This window comes from Chionomys nivalis, chromosome 7 (genome assembly GCF_950005125.1).
Source record: "Chionomys nivalis chromosome 7, mChiNiv1.1, whole genome shotgun sequence".
NCBI lineage: Eukaryota > Metazoa > Chordata > Mammalia > Rodentia > Cricetidae > Chionomys > Chionomys nivalis.
In genome coordinates, this window is record NC_080092.1 from 64629108 (window position 1) to 64649754 (window position 20647).

The following is a 20647-nucleotide window of genomic DNA, read 5'->3' on the forward strand; positions in this document are numbered from 1 at the left end:
AGGGAGTGAAAAATGAAAGTACATAGTTTTTTTTTGTTTTTGTTTGTTTGTTTTTTGGTTTTTTGAGACAGGGTTTCTCTGTGGCTTTGGAGCCTGTCCTGGAACTAGCTCTTGTAGACCAGGCTGGTCTCGAACTCACAGAGATTCACCTGCCTCTGCCTCCCAAGTGCTGGGATTAAAGGCGTGTGCCACCACCGCCTGGCAAGTACATAGTTTTTATTCTTGCAGATTTCCAAGTCAGTGTGTCTCCTGGAAGTGGGTAAACTGTTGGAACTGTTTGCCTACTGTGTTCTTTAGTTTCTCCTGTATTTCAAGATTGAAAGTCGCTCTGTGTCTGAAGCTTTGTAAACTCACAACAAATATTCCTTCAACAAACATTAATTTTTAGGAACACAGGGCTTGCTGACAGCACCGTTCTTGCAATTAATGAAGAAATGCAGTGATGAAGTACAAGGAACAAATTGTGTGGTAAGGCTGTGATCCTGAAGCAGCTGAGCTCAGATGGGGACAATTCCTAATCTACTCCTGTTTTCTCTTTATTCACTGCTGAACAACCACCTGATCCCTGTAATAGCTATAACACATATCAGCTTGCTTTGTCAAAGGGTCAGTGAAGAATCCAGGACTCTGCTACATGTTAGTTTTGTCCAAGGAAGAAGACGACTGAAAACAGTGAAGAGTCCAGACTAAACAACAATAAGCAAAAAGATCCCACAAATACTTGGCATGGTACTAGGTAAAGAAGCAGACTTTGAAGTCAGGCTGTCCTGGATTTGAATCCTGGTCTTGCTGCTTGTAGCTCTAAGATCTAGGCATATCACATGAACTTCTTTCAGGACTGATTCTTCTCATTTCTAAAATAGCAGTAATAACTCATAGCGGCAAAATTCCTGTTGTTGACTAGTAACAAATAGCCCATTAGGAGTTTGTCGGTGAAAGCTGTAAGGCAGGCCGTGGCAGAGACTGATTGTAATTATCCAAGAGCTTAACAAAGTTTACTCCCAACACGTTTTCCTTCCATGAAGCTTGATTAGGGGCAGAGGTGTCAAGGTAAAAACATACCCTGCGTAGGTTCAGCATATTTGTGCTTGTTGCACCTTGCTAGGAAAGGGAAAACTACTTGACACGATGGCAGACTCAGACAAGAGAAGTGCACCTTGGAGGGTATCCTTTTCATGTGTATTGGGCTCGTGTGCTCTTGGCTGGTTTACTAAAGGAAATTTTAAATGCCGTCAGTGCCTGTGATGGATTCTGCAAAGACTGCCAGGGCAAACAGCTGTAAAGCCATCAAAAGGCCGCCTATTGTGTAAAGGAACGGCAAAAGCGCACCTGTGTTCCGTCATCCAGTTCAGAAATCAGGACCTGACTCTGCACTGATGCAGACCCGCGTTTGCAAAGGGACTCGACTCTGAGTCCACAGGGCTCGAATCCCACAGCATGCAGCGGGGGCGCGCCGCTCGTGCCCGAGGGCTCTGGAGTCACGTGGACGTGCGGCCCCGCCCCGTCGTCGGCCCCGGCTTGGTGGGGCGGTGTCTGCCCCGGAAGTGCCTGTCTTCGGCTGACAGCTGCTGGCACGGCGGCGGCCCGAGCAAGATGGCGCTGCGGCCGGGAGCCGGAGCCAGCGGCGCGGCGGGGGCGGGCGCGGGGCCCGGCGGGGCAGGCAGGTGGGTCGGCGGGGCGGGGCGCGGGACCGGCGGGGCCGGCAGGTGGGTCGGCGGGATGGGCAGGTGGGGCCGGGCTCACGGGCGGCGGTTGCGGGGCGCGGGCGTCCTGGGCTTCCGCGGGTAGCGCGCTCCTGTGCAGGCGCCGCCGCACCTGTCGCGGGGCCTCGAGCGCCTGCGTTTCCCTTCTAGGCTTTTTGGGCTTGGGCTTGAGCTACTGTTGGAGCGAAGGCTGTGACAGTCTGTTCACAAAGCTGTAGGAGCCTTTCTGAGAGTGTCTGCAGTTATTGTCTTTCCTCTTCTAGAGCGTCCTGTCCTGTCCTTTTTCTTTTCTAAACGTACAAATAGGAAAACCTGAAGACCTTTGAATTAGTAATTGTCTTGAGATAGAGCTTGTCTTGTAGATTGGCTCTACACTTGACTGTCTCCTTTTTAAAAAAGACATTTTGAAACAAAGAATTCACTGAGCAAAAGCTGTGATGCTCTTGTTACAACAAAAGCTTCCAGACTTTATTGAGCTCTTTTTTTTTTTTTTTTAAGTCTGCCCTTTGTTATATTGCGGATAATTATTAGCCTGTGCTTCCTGTATCCAGAGTGGTAAAGGGGCATTTGTAACTTAAGTTTATTATAATTTAGCGAAATGTTTGATTTCAGAAAGCCTGCACCCCCGTTTTATCATGACTTAATCTGAGTTTGTTTAATTAGCTAACATATACAGCACACACATTTTCATTTTTAAATATCCCAAGTTATCTTTGGAAAGCAAAGTGTTTGGGTTTTTTTTTTTTCAAATGTAGTTTAATTTTGGAATCACTTACACTCCAAACGTGTAAAGGATTTTAAAGTTGCCACTCCTTACAGGTGTATATATGTGATATATATCCACACACATGCGGGCTAGGAAAAAGGCAGTCGCTTGAATAAACCAACCGTGTGTGGCTGGGTTTTCCACTTCCTCTTTGTATCTTTGATTTGAAAATGTTTTGCTTCCTCCTTTGTTTTTGTAACAGTTTCATTTGGGTTTTTTTTTTTTTTTTTTGCTTTTTTCGAGACAGGGTTTCTCTGTGGTTTTGGAGCCTGTCCTGGAACTAGCTCTTGTAGACCAGGCTGGTCTCGAACTCACAGAGATCCGCCTGCCTCTGCCTCCCGAGTGCTGGGATTAAAGGCGTGCGCCACCACCGTTTTTTTATGAGTGGTCAGTATAACTTGTTTTTGCCTGCGGAATATGAATATATACATGGTGATAATTTCTAAAATGTTCCTAAATGGCTTTAGTTTAATCAAATGTATGATTTTAAAAATGGAACCAGTTCTAGGAATTTTGAAAGGATTTTGTATTTTAGGCACAAATGTTTTCTTTATTTAAAGAAAAAAAAAGAATAGGAGGAATCACAAGTACAGAAAGTTAAGGGCATCCCTTGGTTTGATTTGTAGTATTTTAGCGTCACAGGTCCAACCAAGTATGCTGGTACATGCCTATAATACCAGCTCTGAGGAGATGCAGGCAAAAGGATCAGGAGACCAAAGACATCCTCAGCTACCTGGAAAGTTTGAGGTCAGCCTGGCACCCTGAGATCCTGTCTTAGGGAAAAGAACGAGGACAACAAACGTGTATGCACTCCAACTGGTACCAAATACATAGGGGACAGAAAAGCGGCTACAATGGTCCTCTAAAGGGCATGTGTTGCTACATTTATTAGGTACTTTGTTAGGCTGAGAAACTGTATACTCAGGAATACTTTGGTTTTGGGAAAGCAATGCTAAAAGCTAAAGTTATCTGATAAGAAAACTAACATTGTAGCATAATATGTTTGAAGAAAACCAAAAACTAGCACACTCTAAATCTTCGGCTGAAAAACATCACAAACTAGAACTGACTTGTAACCTTTCTTCTGCCTTAAATGCTACTTCTTGAGTACTTTTAGCTACTTAGTTTTCTAAAAGGCCAGTCAAAGGCAGCCACGTGCAAACAGAGGCTTTTGACCAATTCCTGAAACGGACTATCCTAGAGTAAATACTTGGGACATACAAATGCAAAATTTGCCTTTAGCCAAGTAAAGCAGCAGAGTTGAAAAAATCTGAATGAGTGTGACCCTTCTGTATGTGTAAAGTACTGTTTTGAAAATGTCCTTTGTTTTGAGACAATGCCTTATTAATTTAATTCAGGCTGGTCTTGACCAAGGTAGCCAGACTTGTGATGTGTCTGCCTCTGTCTTACTAGTGCTAGGATTGTGGGCGAGACCACACTCAGCTAAGCCTTATTGTTCTTGATGCTCTGATGGGTTCAAAAGACTCGAGGCGTGTCTCGGTGCTTGAACTGTGTGTGCACAAGTAGCTTTAGCACTCTGTTTCCCTGCTCTCTTACAAGCTCCGCGAGGGCTTTGTCTCTCCATCTTCTGCAGTTTCTTGCCTAGCCTATTTTTTTAATGTAAATATTTGTGGGTTCCACCAAAAGGGACAATAGTGAAGCTGATTTTCAGCTGCACCGAGCAAGAGGTGGAAGGAAGAGAAAGGAGTTGAGATTGTCCATGTGGAGCGGGGTGGGGATAGCAAGCACTATGGAAGCAGCAAACACATCTGCAGTGCCAGTAGGCTGCTGGTGAATACCAAGAAGAGTTTCATGAGGTAAGAAGGAAGGGAAAGGTCTGCCTAGTTAGAGAAGGCCATGAGGCTAACCTAGGGAAAACTGCCTGCCAGAGGAATCATACCCTTTTAAGCCCAGGTGTGCATCTTCTGACAGGCTCTTTACTGAAGGGCCCCTTAGGCTGATGCCTCTCACCAGTGCTGTGTTAGATGTGTTAGAAACCAGAGCCTGAGGCAGAGAGGATCCATAGAGAAGACTGTACCTCAGAGGCCAGGCTTGAGACACGAAAGCGAGGGTAGCAAATGTAGGTTGGTAGCAAAGGCTTGTGACAAGCACAGCTCCAGGTTGAAGACTTGGCAACTCAGCCTTCTTGGAAGCTTTGCTGTCATGCACACCTTGTAACCCACCCCAGCCCTGTCCTTCCCTCAAGCTTTGCTTCTTAGCTGCTTGTCTAGCCATTCTTAGAATTAGTCGTTAGGGCTTGGCTGCTGGTGGGGCTTGCTGCCAAACCTCTCGACCTTGGTTCAATCCCAGGACTCACAAAGTTCGGAGAGAAATGACCCAAGTTGTCCTTTGACCTCCACATGAACACACACCCTGCCCACCCACCCACACATAAATGTAACAAAAAAGAATGATGGGGCTGGAGAGATGGCTGTGTTACAGCATTTGCTGCTCTTCCAGACTGAATTCTATTCCCAGCACTTGCTGGGAATAAAGGCTCATAACTGCTGAGACTCCAGCTCCAGGGGATCTGATGCCCTCTTCTGGCCAGTTTGAGTCTATACACACAGAATCACAGGGAAAAAAAATTAGTTATCTAAATATTTCAGTCATAAAAAGATAGGGGTCACTAAGCAACTTTAGATTGTTACATTTTTACTAGAGTAAGTCATTTATCAGTACACTTGCTTTGTTCTTTATTTTTAAGTAGCTTTTATTTATAATAGGTATTTTAAAAAAATCATTTTTTAGATTTATTAATGTGTAAGGGTTTTTGCATGTATATATACACCACACATATAACCTGGTGCCCTTGGAGATCAGAAAAGGGTGACAGATCCCCTAGAAATGTAGTTACAGGTGACTGTTAGCCAACGTATGGATGCTAGGAATTGAACCCAGGTCCTCCACAAGAGCAGCTCACTAACCATCTCTCTCACCCTGTGACACATCTTATATCTTGTCTCTGTGGTTACCTTAGTTGGAACCTTGACAAATGTTGGGTTCTGTATCCTCACTTGACAGAGAAGCAGATAATAAGAGGATTAAAACTGGATAAAAGAGAATATAACTCACTGTCATTAAAGTAACCTCCCAAGGTACACTTTGCAACATGTTGTTCTTCCTCTCAAAATGTCTGATGGCAGAGAGGTCACATCCAAACCCCAGTGGCATACCACTTCATCCCCTTTCAGGTAGCTGTCTTTATATAATGTGGTGTGTGTGTGTGTGTGTGTGTTCACGTACACCGGGGGGGGGGGGGACGGCGACTGACAAATGGCTCTATGGCTAAGAGCACTAGCAACACTTTCAAAGGTCCCAGGTTTGATTCCCAGGACCCACATGGTGGCTTACAACCATCCATAACTCTAGTTTCCCAGAGGATCAAACTCCGTCCTCTTGCTTTTGCAGGTACCAGATGTGCATGTAGTGCACAGACATACATGCAGGCAGGAGACCTCTATGCTACACACACACACACACACACTTAGGTGTTGTGTGGGATGTGAAAACAGAGTCCTGTGCATTGCTGGTAGGAATGTGGACTGGTGCAGCCATCATGGAAAACAATTTGGCAGTTTATCAAGAAGTACACATAGAATTATCACTCGTAGGTCCATACCAGAAGAACAAAGGAAGCCTCAGGCACTCACACGGCAGTGTTCATGGCAGTATTGTTCACGTCAGCCAGAAGGTAGAAGGAACCCGAATACCCATGTAGACATGGGAGGATAAACAGTTTGCTATGCACATTGAGTTGGATCACAGTTGTGGAAGGAACTGAGATATTAATGCATGCTCTAGTGTGGATGAGCCTGGAGCAGGTTTGTCTGAGTGAAATAATCCAGATGTTAACTACCTGGTTCTATTTAATATTTAGACTTGGAATAGACAAATTACAAATGATAGAAAGAATAGTGGGTCTGGGGTATGGTGGGTTATTGCTAACGGCACCAGAGGTTCTGTTTGTGCTGATGGAAAAGTTCTGAACATGGATAGTTAGTGGTTGTAATGGTTTCATCATTGTGGATGTCCTCATTATCACTGAATTATGTACTTGAAATTATTCAAATGGTAACATTTTGTGATTTTATATATATATATATATACACGCACACACGCACACACACACACACACATACATATACAATATATACCACCTCCGCAAGTCCTCCCAAGGTGTAACCTAAAAATTAACCTTGCTCTTCCGAGCTCTTAGTGTTTGGACCTTGCCTTAAAGAGCACACTTACCCTGCTGTGCAATTATTTGTCTGCACCGGTGTATTCAAGATTGCTAACTACTTCAGTCTTCCACACAGTAGATGCTCATTAAATGTTTACTGAATGGACGTGAATCCAGCCCTCCCATTTCATGGTTGGAGAATTTTGAACCCAGGGAAGTCACAAGGTGACAGAGTTAAGAATAATGTCAGGATTGCCTATTTTCTTTTTTACACACCCCCAAAGTTCCTCCCACATTAGCAAACTGATACTTTGTATCATAGGGAAATTTAGTCTTTATTAATGTTAGTAATTCTCCTGCTAGAAAGGTGACTCAGCAGTTAAGAACATTTGCTGCTCTTGCCAAGAACCTGGATTTAGGTCCCAGCACCCACGTGACAGCTCACAACTTTTTGAAACTCCAGTTCTAGGGGATCCAACACCCTCTTATGGCCTCTGTGAGCACCAGGCATGCATGCAATGTAAAGACAAACATGCAGGCAAAACATACATGTAAAAAATTTAAATAGTAAGTCAGCATTGTGCTACTGACCTGATCCCAGGCTCTGTCTGGTTCTTTCCTTCAGGTGAGAATCAGGTTTTGTTTGAAATCTAAAACAGATGAAGATACTGATGTATTTTTGTGTTCTCGTTTCAGCTTCATGTTTCCTGTTGCAGGTGGAATGAGACCTCCTCAAGGTATGTGAAAGCTAACATTTCTCTGTCAGTCCTAGAATGGAACCCAGGGTCTCGCACATTCTAGGCAAGCACTCTGCTCCTAAACCAAATCCTCAGCCCCAAACCTAAGCTGTTTTTCACTGTTTCTGAACTTAGAAATTAAATTGCTAAGTAGAAGGTAAGTTATATTGCTGCCCAATGAAGTAAAATTATTCTATAGTCCTAACTTTGTATGATACCTTCTCTTAAAATTTCTTTTAAAAAAGTTTGGCCGGGAAGTGGTGGCACACGTCTTTAATCCCAGCACTTGGGATGCAGAGGCAGGCGGATCTCTGTGAGTTTGAGGCCAGCCTGGTCTACAAGAGCTAGTTCCAAGACAGCTAGGGCTGTTACACAAAGAAACCCCATCTTGAAAAACGAAAACGAAAAAGAAAAAAACAAAATAAAAAAAGTTTAATTTGGGGAGTGAAGGAATCACTCTTAATGTTTCCCAAACTTACTAATCCATTATATCAGTAGGTTGCTATTTAACCTCAGCTAAGAAGGGAAACTTTTCAGGGCAAGGACAGAAAGAACAAGTGATGACACTGAGACAAGCTGTCATTCTCTCTTCCTATTTGGTCTCTGCCTTCTTTGTGCCAGAGGGCAGGAGCTGTTATCTCGCTCCCCAGTGTCTCCAGCACCCTGCCTGAGTGTTATGGTAGATTCCATGTGAGGTTTGTTGAATGAATAAACAAACCTCTTTAATATCTCCTGCATGCTTTTTCCATATGTAGTGGTCTTATTATAATGATGCACATAAAAGAGATCTGATATTCCGATTTAAAAGTCTTTAAGTCTCAAACTAGTGTAATATATACCTTTAATCCCAGGATTTGGGAAGAAGAGGTAAGCCAATCTCTTAAATTTGAGACTAGTCACAAACTGAATTCAAGGCCAGCTAGGGCTACATAGTGAGACTGTCTCAAGAAAGAAAAGTATTTATGTCTCAGCCAGCTATGGAGGCATATGCCTTTAATTCTAGCATTTGGGAGACTGAGGCAGGGTTGTGAGTTTGAGTCAACCTGGACTGTATAGCAAGATGCTATCTCAATAAAGAATAAAAAGATTTGAGTCTCCGTTTTATCCCTGGAAATGTCTCTGTTCAGTGCACCCATCTCTTGGCTGTAGAACTGGAGCCCGCCGGCATCACCGGCATCCATTCCGGCCATACCTTGAACGCAACTGGAGTTAGGGATAAAATATTGACCCATTCTGCAATAGACAAAAATTGAGGGAAGAGTTTGTCTACACTTGTCTTGTTTTTTCTGCTCCCTTCGGCTCCACCATTTTCCCGTCTACTCCCCTCAGCCTCCAGCTGCCTTTGAAAAGTGGCCTCTCACGGCGCTGGCTGGCTGTAGTGCACTCCTTGGGGGAAACAGAAACTCCTAGGTCACCAGGAGATAAAAGATAAAGGGCGCTCAGAGCAGTGGGAATTAGCTCACATTTCCATCGGTGGAAGAGGTGGAGTTGCAGGCCAATTTTCCAAGGGTCAGTTGTATTCTTTCATTGTGTGTATGAGTATGTGTTTCTCTGCTTGGGTGTCCCAGATTTACATCAAATGGCTTAAGGTATTTTGTCCTAGAAAGTTGTGTTTACTGTGTGGTTCATTGCTTTGCATTTTTTTTTTTTTTTACTCTTTGAGGTAAAAATTCACACACTGAGCAAAGAAACTGAACAAGAAAAAGATCCCAAAGATTGCCCGATAGTTCTTAATTCTAGAACTGGGATTTTTTAAAAGACATTTATTGTGTGTGAGAGAGAGACACACACACACACAAGTGTATATGAGTGTACCACTTGTGTGTTGGAGCCCATGAAGCTCAGAATTGTCAAATTCCGGTGGTCGTGTGCCACCAAGTGGGGTGCTGGGAATAGAACCCAGGTCCTCTGTCAAGAGCAGCAAGTGCTCTTAATTGCTGAGCCATCCCCTCCAGTCCCTGACATTTGGAATTGTTTTAGAGGGGTGTTTTATTGTTGTTTTAGTGATTAAAAAAAAAAAACAAAAAAACAAAACAAAAAAAAAACAGCAAAACCTCGTATAGTGTATGTTTGTGTCTGAGAGCCACAGTGAGTGCGGGGTGAGGCTGGAAGATAGCTCGTGGGAGTCGGTTCTCTCCCTCTACCGTGAAGGTTCCTGGAATTGAACTTAGACTTTCAGGTTTAGGCAAGCATCTTTACCCACTGAGCCACCTCACCAGCTCTTGTTTTCTTTAGAGACAGCATTTCATGTGGCCCAGGCTGGTCTGGAACTCATTGTGTAGTTGAGGATAACCTTGGACTCCTGATCCTCCTGCCTCCATTTCCCACGGGCTGAGGTCACAGTCATGTACCACCTAGTTTGGCATGAGGGGTTTTAAAAGTATTTTAGAGTGGACTTTTGATCATTTGAAGACTTGAAGCACAGATGATTTCTAAAAATTATACAAGAAAACAACAGCAGTATTGCCCACAATACCTTGTGTGCTTGATCAAGAGACAAGGAGAGAAAACTTAATTTTCACTTTGTTTACTTTTATCCTTAAATGTTATACCAATACCCAAATCACCCATTCAAAACTGAAATGATTGTTAGGCCCTAAAGATAAGAGGGAAAGCTGTGACTGCGTTGAGGTTATCCAGGACACTGCTCGGCTGTTGTCTTCAGTGTCCTTTGAGATTCCCTTTTTCAGTTGCCTATGATGCTCAGCTCCCGCCCTTCCTTCAGGTCTTTGGGCACGTGGCACAGAAGAACAACCACTGCGTTTTCTTGAAATTGTCTCCCATTACTATGCTTTCTTTCTTGCCCCATCTCTTACTATCACCTGACTTATAGGGCTTTGTTTTTGTTTTTATTATTTGTTGTCTCCAATTACAGCATGATTTCCATAGCAGGAAGCTCTGGTTTTATTCATTGCTGTGTTCTTAGGATGATGCCTACCATAGACCCTCAAGAATCAGGACAAACTAAATGAGTTTGCTAGCTGTCACCCTGCAAGTGCACATGTGCTTCTGACACTAGGCAGTAAGAAATATAGAACACAAATGATAAAACAAGACAGATACGGTATACTGTTCTTTTCCTTTGCTGCTTAGTATACATTTATTTTTTGAAATAGCATCTGACTATGTATTTTGGCCTCTGAATGTGCAATCCTCCTGCCCTAACCTACCCAGTGCTGGACTACAGGTAGTGTCCATCTTGACAGTTCTGTCCTTCTTTAAGATAAATATTAGGTTTTTTTTTTTGTTGTTGTTGTTGTTTGGTTTTAAAGAAAGAAGAAAAAAGTGGGTGAGGCATGATGGCACATACTCTTTTTTTTTTTTTTTTTTTTTTTTTTTTTGGTTTTTCGAGACAGGGTTTCTCTGTGGTTTTGGAGCCTGTCCTGGAACTAGCTCTTGTAGACCAGGCTGGTCTCCAACTCACAGAGATCCGCCTGCCTCTGCCTCCCGAGTGCTGGGATTAAAGGTGTGCGCCACCTCCGCCCGGCTTAAATAGGGAATTTTTTTTTTTTTTTTTTGATTTTCGAGACAGGGTTTCTCCGCAGCTTTTTGGTTCCTGTCCAGGAACTAGCTCTTGTAGACCAGGCTGGCCTTGAACTCACAGAGATCCGCCTGCCTCTGCCTCCCGAGTGCTGGGATTAAAGGCGTGCGCCACCACTGCCCGGTGGCACATACTCTTAATCCCAGCCTCAGCCTGTCTATCCAGGGAGACTGTTTCAAAACAACCCAGAAAGCAAAGCTTCTCGACATTTGCATTGTCCACATTCAAGAGCCACACAATCACATATTTACATGGTTCCTGTGGTGTTAAATAAGCTAGTGATTTTGTATTGGGCGGCATTTATGACTATCCTCAGATCAGCTGCATGCAGCCCACAGGTTGGACATGCCTGCTAGAGTCAATGAGATTGCAGGGTACAGTAAAATCAAAGTTGGAGTGTAGTTTGTGCTCAAGCTGTGTTTGTATTCACTGTCATGCACAAGGCATGTGGAACTGCTCCTTGTGTATTGTAGACATTTGCTGATTACTAAACCCCAAAGGCTGTACATTTGTTCCTCTCTGTTCTTGGGAATGTTTCACTGGGGAAGCCTAGGAGATGCTAGTGTACATAGTACTTCCCCATGGCTTTCCTATGTCATGTATGCTTCCCATATGCTGTTTTGAGTAAATGTTCGCGTAAGGAAAGGGAAGAAGAATAGCATCTCTTTGATGTAATAAACAGTAAATGGTTTTGCAGTTGAGAAGTGAAGTTGCAGAACAAAGTTAAGAAAAACCAGGAGTGCTGCAGTGCCAGCACTCAAGAAGATTTAGAGGCCAGTCTGGCTATACAGTGAGTTCTAGAGAGAGAGTCCCAGAGACAGACATAGAGACATTCAGACAGAGCGGAGTGAGCAAACACTCAGGGTACCATGGGTAGTATGTAGCCCACTCATTTGACTTCCAGAGCTCATGGTCTTCAGTGTTATTTTCCACTATTATATAAGAGATGACCCCAAAATGTTGCAAAATCATCATTTTGTTATTTTGCAACATGCCTATGAGTCAGGAATCTCAGAGCGGCTTTGCTGGGTGCCTCAGAGCATCCTGTGAGCTGCAGTAAATCCATCAGGCAGAGCTGCAGTCATCTGAAGGTTTTAGGAACTGGAAAGATCTGCTTCCTAGGTGGCAGACTCATGCTGCCTCTCTGGAGGGGACCAGCTCTCCACACGGACCCCCCAAAGGACAGCTTGAGTGTTCCTATAGTGCAGCAGTGGTTCCCCAGAAAGCAAGAAGGAAGCTAGGGACTAGCCTTGGAGCCAAGGTGCAGTGGCACACCTGTGATTACAGCCTTTGGAGATGGAGGCTGGAGGATCAGGCTAGCCCTTCAGTCATACCAGATCTGTCCCAAAGGAACGAGGCTGAGCAGTTACATGTTGTCATCACTACAGAATCCTATTATGTATATGAGCTCGATGTGGGAAGAAATGATACAAGCTTATGAATACCAGAGGGCAGGAATCACTGGGGCTCATGGTGAACACTGAGTACCATATTTAGGCCAAGTCACTCATTTCATATCCACATTCAAGTTCTACAGAACCAGTATTTATTACTTTCACTTAAGACAGACCCTCTTAATACAGTTCCCCATGTTGTGGTGACCCAACCATAAAATTATTTTCGTTGCTACTTTATAACTGTAATTTTGTTACTGTTATGACTCATAATGTAAATATTTGTGTTTTCTGTTGGTCTTAGGTAACCTCTGTGAAAGGGTAGTTCCAGTCTCCCCAAAAGGGTCATGACCTGCAGGTTGAGAGCTACTGACTTAACAGATGAAATTCTATAGCTTGCCCAAGATCACATAGCTAAATAGACGATGGAATTCTTAGTTAGGCCTGTCTCATCAGGACCTTGTGCATTTCCATTGTACTGTGCAGCTTTTCAATTAACAAGTCTCTGGGTGATGTGGTTTCAAGGAAATAAACTGTAGGTCATGACTTTAATAAAGCCTTGGTATTTTCCAGCAGGCCTGATGCCAATGCAGCAGCAAGGATTTCCTATGGTCTCTGTCATGCAGCCCAATATGCAAGGCATGATGGGAATGAATTACAGCTCTCAAATGTCCCAAGGACCCATTGCAATGCAGGTACTTGCTTCTTGGTTGTGTATAAAGTTTTTGTTTGTTGTTGGGCATCTGCTTGTCAAGGTTATGTTTATAAATGTTTACATTTTAATGGAGTTTTATCTATCTATCTATCTATCTATCTATCTATCTATCTATCTATCTATCTATCTATCTAGTTTTCAAGACAGGGTCTCTATGTAGCCCTGACTGTCCTATGACTCTGTAGACCAGGCTGGCCTCAAACTCACAGAGATCCACCTGCCTCTGCCTCCCAAGTGCTAGAATTAAAGTTGTGCACCACCACTGCTCAGCATTATAGAGTTTTATTATATCTGAGTTCAGGGGATCCACTTTGCCTTGGCCTCCCAAGTAGGTGAAATTGTGGGTGTGTGCCACAGTGCAGTTCAAACTCAAAGACTTACACATGCAGGTGACTGTCTCAGTTACTTTTCTATTGCTGTGATAAAACACCATGATGAAGGCAACTTATAAAAGAAAGAATTAGTTAGGGGCTTACAGCTTCAGAGGGTGAATCCATGGCCATTGTGGTGGGAAGTGGACAGCAGGTAGGCATGGCCCTGGAGCAGTCACTGACAGGTCACATTTTTATCCACAAATGAGAGACAAAGAAAAAGAACTAACTGGGAATAGTGTTGAGTCTTGAAGAACAAAAGCCCATCCCTATGACACACCTCCTCCAACAAGTCCATGCTTCTTAATCCTTCCCAAATAGTTCCACCAACTAGGGACTTAAACATTCAAATATATGAGCCTAAGGGGGCCATTTTCATTCAAACTACCATGATAACCACTCAGAATAAATATTAGTTATTGGAATTAGTAGAATAGACAATGGAGCTATGTGTTCTTTCTTTCTGGAACTATATTTTTATGATTTAAGAAATAAAAGCTGAAGTGGAAAAATCTTGGTAGGGAACTCAGAATTATATAAAGTGGCACAGTAGATTTAAGCAATTTCAGAACTGAAAAATATACTAACCAAAAGAAGAATTCTATGGGTGGATTAACAGAAGATTAGAAATGACTGAAGAAAGAATCAGTGAGCTGGCTGCATAGGGGTGGCACGGGCCTTTAATCCCAGCACTCAAGAGGCAGAGGCAAGTGGATTTCAGTTAGTTCAAGGCCAGCCTGGTCTACAAAGTGAGTTCCAGAACAACCAGGGTTATTATACAGAGAAACCCTTTCTCAAAAAACCAAAAACGAAGAAGAAGAAAAAAAAAAGAACCAGTGAGCCGGAGAGGTCAGAAGAAGCTCGTTAGAATGAAGACAAAATAAGAAGAGGACGTGTGAGAGGAGCCGGGGAGCTGGCTTAGCGAGGAAAGTGCTTGATGGCAAGAAGGAGGCTCATTTAAATGTCTGGTGGGCATGGTGCCCTGCATAAAAATCTAGACGTAGACAGTGTTGGCAGAGGATCCCCAGAGCAAGCAGAAAACTAGATGTATCAGTGAGCACTGGGTTTGAATGAGAGACCATGCCTTAGTAAATAAGGCAGAAGAGCAATTGAGGAGTGTTCTGGGCATCTACCTGGGGCATTCCCATGCAAGCCCACACAGGTATAAGAATGCGCATGTGCAAAATGCAAAATGGAGAAAGAGGTGTGTGAGAGTTTAATGATCCAAGAGCTGAGACAGCTTCTGAGTTGCTGATGATGCTGATGAATAGAACTAGAGAGCTTACTGAATACACATATGAATTATATTCAGTGTCTACTGATGTGCACAGGTTGCTCTAAGACTTAGTGTCTGCAGTAGCAGTAGACAACAGCTCAGCATTCAGTGTGGTGTCAGCTGGGTGGTTCTGGTTTGGAGTCTTTGGTGAGGGCAGGATGCTGGTGAGGTTAAGGCATCTACCTCCAAGGGTCCCATCACAAGCTGGCATTGGTACCATCTGTTAGCCTCTGCTCCTAGATGGGCCTCTAAATTCACATGCCCTTCTTCAAAGCAAGTGATTGAGGGAACTACAGAAGCTCCAGTGCCTTGTATGGCCTAGCCACATGCAGTCATGTCTCTAGTAAAGGAACTGTTGTGGGACTATGGGCAGGGGCACAGACACTGACAGTAAGAATAAGTAAGTAGAAATCTCACATCTAGTCACATCGTAGAAAAAAACAGAAGACCAGATCACGAAATTGATAATTAAGAGTCACCAAAATGGCTCAGTAGATAAAGGTGCTTGCTGCTGAAGCCTGATGACCTGAGTTTGACCCTTAGAGTTCATATAAAGATGAAAAGAGAGAACTAACTCCACAAAGTTAGCCTCCAACCTCCCATAAACATCGTGGTACATGCATGGATGTGCACGCACACACACACAGGTTGGGGATAATAAAATAAAGTTAAAGAAATTGACAAGAAAATTGAGAATACTGTAACGTCAGCTTAATATTGATCTTTGGAATCCTATCGAACAAGAAGAGAAGTGAGAGGAGAGAGGCCTTGGGGAAGGTGGCGGGTAGTAGGAGTGATGAGATTAATAGAATTGGGTGGTACTAAGAAGAAAGTGACTGGTGTAGATGAGCTGAAAGGGTGGGAGGGGGAAGCCAAGTGTTGGCATGCTTAAAATAAAACAGTTTGGGGAGGGCCGCTGACTTTTGCTGGGGGCTAATGATGGCCCAGTAGAGTGGGAAGGAGGACTGGGAGCCTAGGTATGGTTGCTGTGCTGAGGTGAGGAAGTCAAAGACCAGAGACTTGAAAGGCACAGCACTGGGCAAGTTATCCGTGGAACTGTTGACTTTACCTACAAATTAAAGGCTGGCCTGTGGAAGGGGAGGGGGGAAAGAGGAGGAAGAGGGAGAGGAGGGAGCCTGGGGTTTAGCATCCTGAGTTTCACCTGAACAACAAAGCTAGACCCCAGGCTCAATAAAGAAACAGACCAGAGGAAGTTAGGGTTGGTAGACCACCGTGTGGACAGGTGCAGTGGTGAATGGCGAGTTTGTTACCAAAACCAAGAAACTGTATTCGGGTGTTTTTAGAGAGGAGGAAATGTTTATAGGAACAAGTCCTCCCCACTTCCAAGACAGTAGAAGTGGTGGTCTCCAGTGGGCTTCAAGAGCATCCATGGTTCAGATGGGAGCTATCAGGAGAAACTTCTACTCAGGGAAAATTGCTGCTATTGTTACTCTATGTTTAATGTTAGAGTTTGTGAGGAGGTATTGTGCTGAGGGATTCTTATTTCTTCATGCTTCAGCTAAGTTTATATTATTGTATTGGTATACCATTTACTATTGATTAGATCTATGTTATTTTTTGTAAAAGTTTAGGTTATTACAACTTGATATGAATATCAAAATAGTTATCTTTTGTTAGGTTTTATTTATTTTGTGTGTATGAATCTTTGCTTGTCCTTATATATATGTACCATGTGTGTGCCTGGAGCCAGCCACAGTGAAAAGAGTTCATCCATCCCCTAGAACTGGAGTTACAGGTGGTTCGAGATACCATGTGGTTGTTGGGAATCAAACCCTAGTCCTCTGTAAGAGCAACAAGTGGTCTTGACTTCTGAGCCATCTCTCTACCTCCAAATTTTTATTGTCTTATAAATACTGGGAATCAAGTTCAATTTTACATGTGAAATGACTGCCATATAGCAGGGTCTTCACTGATGCTGGGAAAACAAAGATACATACGTATGTTATGACACCTTTCCTCAAAGCATGTAGCCTATTGAGCACAGTGGCGTGTAACCCTGTGCTACCATGAAGCCTGAAGGAGTTTAGACCAGTGGTGTCCTCTGACACTAGCAGAAATATTCAGCTTATGTTATTTTTAATCTTCCACTAGAATATATCGTATATCTTACTGGTAAAAATACTGTACAATAATTTTGCAAGGTTTTTAATAATTAAAAAGAAAACTCATATATTATTTAATCTGTTGCCTGTTGTTTCTTCTAGGCAGGAATACCAATGGGACCAATGCCAGCAGCAGGCATGCCATTCCTGGGGCAGCCACCATTCCTGGGCATGCGTCCTCCAGGCCCACAGTACACTCCAGACATGCAGAAGCAGTTTGCTGAAGAGCAACAGTAAGGACTCCCAGGATCCAGGGAGAACTGGGTTACCCAGCTGCAGCTATTCTGTAGATTATCAAATGCTCTGTAGTTTGAAGCTGAAAGAGATACATTGTCTTTAGCACACTTTAAAAACGAGTTTGTTTGTTGTTTGATTTTGAGACCCGATCCTTTAAATACTCTTGTAAGAAGTTTAGAGCCAACTAAGTCGTCTGGCACTTACCTGTAAGCCTGCCTCTTGGGAGGCTGGGTAGGAGAAGTGTAAGTTTAAGGCTGGAGGCCAATAAAGCAAGAGTCTATCTCAGACAAAACAAAACAAAAGCACAGAATAAAGAGGGATCTGAAATGAAGTGGTTTTCAGCACAGGTTACAAAGTTACCAACAAACTTGGTTGTCTGGCAGGTCCTTGCTCCTAAGAGCATGACTCTTGTTCCTGGAGATTCTGCCTTCTTTCCCCATGAAATTCCATGTTTGTTTGATTGGTTTTTGTCTTTTTTGTTGTTTTGATTTCTGGAATCAGAGTAACGAAAAAGACCCAGGGTGGTCTTGATTTGCAGTCTTGGTGCCCAGGCCTCCCAAACGCTGGGATCATAGGTTTTTGCTTACACCCAATTTCCTCAATTGGTTGTTGTTGCTGCTGCTGTTTGATGATACAGCATTAGCTGCTAGGCAAGTGATGTACCACAGAGCTACTTCAGCCTGCGTTTCATTTTCTTATATGCAGAACAAAGTGTGCTTTTATGTTCATCTGTCTCCCTGGTATTCGCAACTGCTCAGTGCACCAAGATTGTTTCCTCTACTGCTGAAAGTCTAGGGGTGAAGAAGGGTTCATGTTCTCTGCCAATTAAAAAAATTAAAAGCAGGAAAGAAATAAATACTGGAGATCTGTGGAGTCCCAACAGAGCCATCGCATGGTACCTTGGGAGTCGGGGTCCCCTCTTGGGGCTCTTTGTCTCATTGATGATGCAATATGAGAATGAACACAAAGGGAATTTTGAGGACGAAGAACAGATTTAGACAGAAGCTAATGGACAGTTTATTAGAGTTTGAAAGGAAAACTCCAGCGCAGCAAGCGGTAACTCTCCCAAGTGCCTGAAGGGGGAGGGTGGAAAGGGTAAGATGGGAAGGTCAGCCACATGGGGACAGCAGCCACATGGCAGGGTAAAGGGGCCTTAGGAACGGCAGAGTGAGGAAGCCCAAAGCATTAGAAGTTTAAGAGCACACTTAGCCTCTGGTCAATATCCAGAAGAAAAAAAAGAACAGAATGAAGAAAAAGAAATAATTACAGTTTTCGGAGTCAGGTTTCAGAAAGGTAGACCCCGCACAGGAACTGCCCCAGTGGGAGGGGGTTCTAGGAAGGAAAGGTGTATGTTATCTTTTTTAAATGATAATTTGAAAAATATTTTAAAATCAGATATAATTACACTACCCCTTCTCTTTTCTCCCTTGAACTCCTCCCATATATCCCTCCCCTTGCTCTCTCTCTCAAATCTGTGGCCTCTCAAGTACAACCTACTTAGCCCATATAATTTTACTTATATGAATATAATTTCAGGGCTGACCACTTGGTTTTGGATAACCAACTGAGGAGTTCTTTCCTAAGGTGAACCTGCCATCCTGGGGTGGTTTCCTAGCCAAGTCCTTTGCCTTGCCAGGTTGGGTTAATCCTTAAGGGAGGAGACAGGGCATGTTTCCACCTAGAGGTGGATTTCTCTCTTTACACTCGAAGCTATCTCAATTGTAGCATGATGTCTGGCAAGCATAGATCTCAGGTTTCATACTCAGTACCCACCTCTGGAAAAAAAAGAATACTTTCTATGCCTTGCAAATTAGGTAAGAAATGAAAACATACATGTAAATTAAGTGAATCATTCTGTAGATTTATTTAAAATATTTTAGAGCTAGTATACAGGAGAAACAGCTTGTCATAAGAGAATTACATATAATCAAGAGTGAAGATTATAATTCTAGAAATGCAAGTTGGTATTGCTAAAGCTGATAATAAAATCTGAATGTAGCCATTACTACTTGACTGAATGTTGATGTGATTGTTTTTTCTTTAGAAAACGATTTGAACAGCAACAAAAACTCTTAGAGGAAGAAAGGAAAAGACGTCAGTTTGAAGAGCAAAAACAGAAACTCAGACTTTTGAGTAGCGTGAAACCCAAGGTGATGTATGCACCCCCCCACACCCTCCAGCACACACGCATGCCCTGTGCATGCCTCCTCTCACTCAGGCAGCAGCCCAAGCTGAAGCTGCAGTGGATTTTCTTTGTATCATGGTTTACCTAAGTCCTAAAGGGAAGGGCTTTTTCTATACAGATCAATATGCTTCTGTTGGGGAAAACAGGTATCAGCCACTGTCTTTTCAGCTCTCTCTCTCTCTCTTTTTAGTCACCATGACGATGTCTCTTTTTCTTGGGAAGCATTGATCATAGATGGGAGAGTAGGAAATGTATTTGTCAGGTTTCTCATAGAACATTTAGTATATTATAGCCCTGTTCCATAGTATTTGAGAATGAACCTTTTAAAGTTTTTATATTCTGTAGAATGTCTTTTTATGCCTTTATTTTATATACTTGTTGATGTCTTTCTGACATGAAAAATTATCAGAAGTATGTAGTAAGAATCTTGGAACTAAAGCCATTCCTGTATCCTTGTACTTGAGAGTCAAAAGCAGGAGGATGACCATGAGTTTGAGGCCAGTCTGGGCTACACAGTGAACTCTAAAACCTTGTCTCAAAAACAAACAAGGCAAAAAGGACATCAGAAATAGGTCTGTGTGTTAGTTTGGGAGGGGAAGATGGTGGGAGACGAGGGAAGAACTAAACACAGGCTTCCTGTCTTGCAGACCGGGGAGAAGAACAGAGACCACGCTTTGGAAGCCATAAAAGGGAACTTAGATGGATTTTCCAGAGATGCTAAGATGCACCCTACTCCAGTATCACACCCCAAGAAACCAGGTAGTTTTCATTGTAAGAAACACGAAAATATTCTTTCCTTAGAAGTTGGTTGATCATCTCCCCATGTTCCATTGGCCTCTGTGTGCCTTCAAGCTAAATTCAGATTTGAACATTTTAAAATGTAAGGGATCTGACCCAGTTAACAGCTAAGCTAGAGGTTCAAATCCTTAGTCCTCCGCTTAGACATCACTTTAATAACTTCCCAGGAAATTTGTACAGCGAATATACTGATGTCTTTTGTACCAGCATGATGGTGTACACCTTTAATCCCAGCATTCGTGAGGTAGAAGTAGGAGGATCTCTGAATCTGAGACCAGCCTGGTCTGCTGGGAGAGATCCTGACCAAAAAAGGAAAGAAAGAGAAAAGAAAGTCTGTGGACTCAAAGAAATGTAGTGAATTTACCAATCTATCTTCATTATTATGAAATGTGTTCTCTTGTGAGCTAGGTCAAATTTCATTGTTTATGTGACAAGATTTAGAAATTCTCAAAACACCCATTTTAAAATAGTCATGGCTACACTATCCCTCAGGGAAGTTCAGTTTCTTCAGTAAACTTCTTTGTAGTTTTTAATCATGAGGTAATCAAATTAAATTGCCTTTTAGAGAAAGAAGCAGGGTAAAGAGGTTTTTTTTTTATCATTTTGAACACTTAGCAG

The 20647-nt window shown here is 43.0% G+C and overlaps 1 protein-coding gene across 17 annotated transcripts in view; it reads left to right on the forward strand.

Annotated features, from left to right (window-relative positions):
- The first annotated feature begins 1541 nt into the window (after window positions 1–1541).
- Window positions 1542–20647, forward strand: part of Synrg (synergin gamma) — a 79875-nt gene continuing 60769 nt past the window's right edge. For 7 of the 17 annotated variants that reach the window (XM_057773748.1, XM_057773753.1, XM_057773754.1 and 4 more), the window contains exons 1-6: window positions 1542–1664; window positions 7349–7389; window positions 12898–13019; window positions 16912–17042; window positions 19091–19196; window positions 19879–19990. In XM_057773748.1, coding sequence (XP_057629731.1) covers window positions 1594–1664; window positions 7349–7389; window positions 12898–13019; window positions 16912–17042; window positions 19091–19196; window positions 19879–19990 — 583 coding nt within the window. In that variant the 5' untranslated portion in view covers window positions 1542–1593. Of the gene's footprint in view, window positions 1665–7348; window positions 7390–12897; window positions 13020–16911; window positions 17043–19090; window positions 19197–19878; window positions 20003–20647 lie in introns of all 17 variants that reach the window. The other 10 variants (XM_057773752.1, XM_057773756.1, XM_057773758.1 and 7 more) reach the window with 3 other exon arrangements.